Source organism: Ixodes scapularis, unplaced genomic scaffold, assembly GCF_016920785.2.
Source record: "Ixodes scapularis isolate PalLabHiFi unplaced genomic scaffold, ASM1692078v2 PGA_scaffold44__24_contigs__length_19508400, whole genome shotgun sequence".
NCBI lineage: Eukaryota > Metazoa > Arthropoda > Arachnida > Ixodida > Ixodidae > Ixodes > Ixodes scapularis.
In genome coordinates, this window is record NW_024609873.1 from 9414180 (window position 1) to 9420276 (window position 6097).

Below are 6097 nucleotides of genomic sequence, written 5' to 3' on the forward strand. Positions count from 1 at the left end.
GAGGTCTGATGAATTTACGGGAACTTGCCAGTAGCCGCTCTTGAGATCAAGGGTGGAAAACCAAGCAGATCCCGCGAGCGCGTCTAGGATATCATCTGTTCGTGGTAGTGGATGATGATGATGACAACATTTAATTTGCCCATAGATCGGGTCAGGGAAGAGGGAGTGTTGAGAGAGCTTACCCCTCTCCCCCCTCAGTCGGCGGCCAGGAGTCCTTGTTCCTTGGCGGCGGCCTCGGCCATCTGAGCCAGACGGACCTGTTCACCCGGGTCCGAGCTGAGCAGCACGGTCTCCCACTGCTCGGAGGTTCTAATGTTTAACATTAAAGTTTGAGCTCTATTTCTGTTGTTTCTATGCTTTTTAAAGGGGCAGGCCCAGACCATATGCTGCAGGTCGGCCCTGTCCCCGCAAAGCTTACACGCGCTGGAGTAAAGCCCCGGATAGCAGTGGCTGTACGCCACGGGGTTTGGAAATGTGTTAGTTTGAAGAAGGCGCCACGCCACTGCCTGCCATTTGGACAGAGTCCTGTCTGCTGCGGGGTATTTAGCCCTTCCCAGCCTGTAGTGGTTAATCACGTCCCGATAGGCAACCAGCCTGTCTCTGTCCGACCGGCGGAACGAGTGTGCGTCAAAAATGTTGGTGACGTCGGCCCGGTCGGTTAAGCCTCGAGCCGCGTCGTGCGCCTTCTCGTTCCCCGGGAGGCCAGAGTGAGCTGGAGCCCACACGATTTGAACTCCCCTAACTCGATCGCCGTGGAAACCGATCCGTCGAATTTTGAGTGCCTCGGACGATATGCGTCCCCTCGTGTAACTTAAAATTGCCGGCTTGGAGTCGCTTACTATGAATTTGATCCAGGAGGACGAGGTCATTGCCAGCGCAATGGCTGCTTCCTCCCCGACTTCGGATGAAGTCGTGAAGACCGTGCCAGAATTGATTAACCGATTGCCCTCTCGATCAACTACCGCTGTGGCCATGGCGTCGCGACTACTGTAATCTGCGGCGTCCACGTAAACCACGTCCTCGAGGTGTGCGAACCTTTTATCTAGTGCTTTTGCTCTGGCCTGTCTGCGTTCCGCATTGTGTTCGGGGTGCATGTTTCTTGGTAATGGTGGGATATGTATATGCCCCCTGATATCGGGTGGAATGTCGTGTTTTTCCCCCGAGTCTTCCTTCGTAGTTGATATGTAGCGTCTGGAGGATATGTCTGCCAGTCGGACCCTTAGTAATCCTTTCCATCTGCGCTATCATCTGTGCTTCTACTGGGTCGTCTAGCGTGTTATGCAATCCTAGTGCTTCAAAGCGCTCGTTGGAGGTTGTGATTGGTATGCCAATTGCCTGCTTGTAAGCCCTTTTTATTAAAGCGCTGATTTTATTGCGCTCATCTGCCTTGAGGTCAAGGAAGGGAGCGGCGTAGGTTACTCGACTCAGGACGAATGCCTGGACCAGCCTGATTAAGTTGAAGTCCTTCATTCCGTGATGCCGATTGGCTATCCGCGAAATGAGGCGGGTGGTTTGACACAGACTTTTTTCGAGTGTTCTGATTGTCTCGATGTCGTGGCCGTTCTCCTGAATTTTTAGGCCTAAGACCCTAATGCTGCGTACCACCGGGATGGGCAGCCCCCCGCAAGCGTATAGCTGAATTTGTGGTTTTTCGGTCGTTGCTTCCTTTTTCTGTCCTCTCCGGGTTGGCCGATAAAGGAGCAGCTCCGATGTTTGTGGGGAGCAGCTTAAGCCTTTCGGTTCCACGTACCCTTCCACCGCGTTTATTACCTGCTGTAGTGTGTCCTGCACGTGCCCGTCGCTGCCGCCAGCCACCCAGAGTGTGACGTCGTCAGCAGACAGGCTGTGATTTAGACCGTGTATTTTCTCTAAGAGGCTGGGTAGGCCGATCATAGCGACGTTGAAGAGGAAAGGCGAGAGGATAGAGCCTTGCGGCGTGCCTCTGCTCCCCAACTCCAGCTCGCCGGACTCAACCCCCCCTACTGTCAGGGTGACCGTCAGGGCGACAGATAAAAAATCCCTGATGTAGTCGTAGGTCCTTTGACCTATACCTCCAACTGTTCTAAGTTCTCTAAAATTGCTGCGTGTTTTACATTATCAAATGCCTTTGTGAGGTCGAGCCCCACAACGGCCCTGGTGTCTAGCGGGGAACATTCCTCCCCATCTATAATTTGATGTTGGAGCCTCAGCATCACATCTTGAGTCGAGAGTCTGGGCCAAAATCCTATCATGGAATGGGGAAAGAGTCCCTTCTCATCCATATACTTGTTTAGTCTGTTTAACACTATGTGCTCAATCAGCTTTCCCACGCATGAGGTGAGGGAGATGGGCCGCAGGGTCTCCAAATGTAGCTTTTTGCCCGGTTTCAGTATCATGATAACCTTAGCGGTCTTCCATTGTGTGGGGATTTTACCGTTCTTCCAGCACTTGTTCATGTACTTGGTGAGAGCCTCGATGGAGTCGTTATCTAGATTCCTCCGCATCGTGTTTGTTACTCCGTCCGGACCCGGAACGGATTTGGTGCGGAGACGTAGAATGGCTCCCCGGGCCTCCGCCGTCGTAAACGGATGGTCAAAAGTCTCATTCGAGGCTCCCGCGTATATTCTAAGTCGTTCTTTTGGATTGGTCCCGATGTATCTGTTGCGAACTTCCTTGATTAGGTCGTCGTTCGTGCCCTGGTAGGTGTGCAGAATTTTACTTAGATTGTGCTTCTGCGTGGTCTTGCTTTTATCTGGGTCGATTAGGTACCTAAGGATATTCCAGGTTCTTGCAAGGCCCATCTGTAGTTCCACCGTCGCACGTGCTGTGCCAGTTTTGGCGCGACAGCTGGTTTGCGTAGTCCTCTATTGATTTATTAAGGATCGCTAGACGTCGGCGAAGTGCACGGTTTAGTTTTTGTTTGTTTAACCTTTTCTGCAAGCCTTGCTTCGCTTTCCACATATGCAGAAGCTTAGCGTCGGCTTGTGTTAGGTCGTCTTCTTCCGGAATGGCCTTTGTTGCTTTCTGTACGCGTGTGTGAAGCTGTTCGACCAACGATTCGATGTCCTCAATCTCGTGCGTCCCTGTTTTGTCCTCGCATGAATAACGTTCGGCTGGTCTTAGTTCCCTGAACTCGTCCCACTCGATGATCTTAAGCTGCGTGCCCTTTTTTGGTTTGTGGGGGCCCGCTTCTAGTTTTGTGGCCACTATATAGTGGTCACTTCCTAGATTTTCCTGCGTGTTTAGCCACTCGGCTTCCTTTTTAGCGTTATTTGTGAATGTTAGGTCCGGTGTGGTGTCCGGACATACGCTGTTTCCAAACCTAGAGGGTTACGCGGGGTCGGTGACCAGAGACAGCCCCTCCTGGTGGGCATCCAGCCAGAGATTCCGCCCTTTGATCATTTCCCGCTTGTATCCCCAGGCTGGGTGGTGCGCGTTGAAATCACCTGCTATCACTAGTGTTTGGCGCTTTGCAATGTCTAATGTCTTGCGAAACAGGTTCGCGAATCTATGTTGCTTGCGTGGGTTGCTGTATACGTTTAATACAAATAGGCTTCCCATGCCTCTTTTTTGGCTCGAGATCATCTCCACGAGGACGTGGTCCACGGTCGTTACGCCGGTATCGCGCCGTATAGCAGTTAGATTACGTCTAACGAGGGTCGCTACTGTTATACTTTTATCGTCCGAGGCCGGTTCATCCTCACGGTAGTACGGTTTGTACCCCGAAAGTTTAGCCAAGGCTCCCGTTTCTTGCAGGCATATAACGTCTGGCGCCTCCCCTGCTATTTTATTCTCTATGAATTGCTGTAGGTTGCCCCTTTTGGCGGCGGTACCCGCGGCAATTCCACTGCCAAATTATGTATTTGTGATTATTCGGTGCCATAAACCTTAAGCTTTGTACTTTCTAGACTTGTTCTAGCGCTTTCCAATGATACGGGTCTGGCGTAAGGCTTGGTGGATTTCATCAGACCCGCTCCTCCTCCCCCGCCGGTCAAGCGCGGTGAGGTGGCCTCAATCGCCGTTACCCTAGCGTTAGGTGCTGCGATTTGAGTGCCTATGCTCTCCGCAAATTTCGCCAGCATGGCTTCGAATTGTGTGGTGAGCATTTCGCTCAGCTTCTCCCGAAAATGTTGCAGTGTCTCTGCGTCCCTTTTTTCAGCTCTCTTTGGGAGCCTTGGGACGTTTGTTATTGTTGTGTCTTTTGCCTTAGGCTTCGGGGGAGGAGACTCGGGCTCCGAGTTTTCCATCTCGTCACTATAGACAAGTCCTCAGCTAGCAGGACCTGTGTGGGTCGTAGTCTGTTTGCCTTGCCCTGGTCTGGCGGTGGGGCCCGCGATTTCGAGGGACCCTGCGTTGCGGGGACTACTTTGTCGGCGTTTTCGCGTCCTCTTTGTTTTGCCACTTTAGCCTTTAGCTTTGTATTCTCGGCGACTACCATTTCTAGCATTTGCTTGATTTTGGTGAGTTCCCCCTGTTGCTGCCTGTCTGCCTGTTGCGCGCTAGTTTGGTCGCTAATCTTTTTCTTTGCATTCTGCGGAGCCGAGCTCTGGGAGACCGTGCTAGCCGAGCTCACCTTGTACTGCTTGGTTCCTCCCGGAGTCCCGTGTCAGCCGCCTCGGGATTTCGATCTCGACTGATGTCGGCCTTGGGTGTTAGGGCTCCGGCATCTTGACTTAGATCTTGACCGGCGCTGCTGCCGCGGTCCCGCGTCGTTGTCGCTGCCTGATCCGCGGTGGGGTAGACGTGGGAAGGAGCCCGAACGATCTCTCGTCCCCCTTTCTTTCGTTCTCCCGCCACCCTCGCCGCCACCCAGAACGGACGTCGACTCTGCGTTTCGGTGCCCGCCATATTGGCCGGCGCCATTCTGATATTCTTTTTCTCGCTGTCTCTTCCGTTGTAGGTACGGCGTTTGGAACCGGTTCTTACAGTTTTTGTCTCCGTGGGGTGATCCCCACAACACAGAGCACACTTGGGGTCACATTTGTGCCCTTCTCGTGGATTCTTTGTACCGCAAGAGCGGCATATTTTGTCTTCGGGCGTCGGGCAGACGTCCATGCGGTGTCCCACTTTTCCGCAGGTGGAGCACACCTCGTGCTTTTTTTTTATGTAAAAAACACCGGTACTCCGCCCTACGGTAATATGCATAAAAGGACACTTTGTTGCCCCCAAAGACGATGGCCGCTGAGTTGGTTTTTCCCATCCTTTGTGCCTGAAGAATGGTAGGGTTCTTGTTGTAGACAAGGCTGCGCGTAATGTCCTCCGCGGTGTCATAATCTGGGATATTATGTATAACCCCCTTAGCAGTATCCTCTGGCGGCGCCGCGTACGTGGTGACTTTGCCTGCGATGCTGATTTTTTAAATGGAGTTATATTGCCGCCCGCAGAGCCGAGAAGGCAACGCTTGGTCATGGTCTTCTAGAAGATTCCCGGTCATTCTCGCAGCAGACGTAACTTTCCTTCTGCTCTGTTATTCTCGAAAGTGCCAGTTCATCCTCGCCCCGAGCGCGCGACGCTCGAACCTTCTTTGCCGAACTTTCGAGATAGTGAAGCAGGGTAGATAAGCAGCTCCCGCGACCTTGTCGATTCAGTCTCAGTCTCGCTCGCGCTCTCTAATTCACCGCCGAATCACCGCCTGCTTTTCTGCTGCTTCGACGCTCTTTCGTTACTTATTTTTGGTTGGCACAAGTTCGCCCATTAAACCTTTATTTTCAGTTCACTGTTCGCCTTCTCGTCGCCTTTATTCGTGACATTTCTGGTGGAGGTGCGGGGTACAAAACCCGTGCGGCGTACCCCTACAAGAACTCGATCAGCAAGCCCCATTTCGCGACGACCTTCCGTTGAAGACCCGAAGCATCGTGCCAGCCGCCGTCTTCAAGCCCAAGCTCCGGAATTCGGACCACTCCCTGCGAGGACAAGGCAAGCGAAGACGACGATGGCCAACCAGTCACCGAACCCCGCCGCTCCTGCCGTCGTCTACCTGACCGTCGCTCCTCGTACGCCGACTCCCTTCCACGGCAAGATCCCCGAGGACGTCGAAGACTGGTTGCAGCAATACGAACGGGTGGCGCTTCACAACCAATGGACTCCCGAACAGCGTCTGCAAAACGTTTATTTTTCC

At 52.9% G+C, this 6097-nt stretch overlaps 1 protein-coding gene across 1 annotated transcript; it reads right to left on the reverse strand.

Moving 5' to 3' along the window:
• Positions 1–209: 209 nt before the first annotated feature.
• LOC115331532 lies at positions 210–1094 on the reverse strand (the record flags this gene model as incomplete). Its single annotated transcript, XM_040220096.1, has 1 exon — positions 210–1094. A coding segment is annotated over exon 1 (885 nt), but the record flags the coding sequence as incomplete, so codon positions are not given.
• Positions 1095–6097: the final 5003 nt, after the last annotated feature.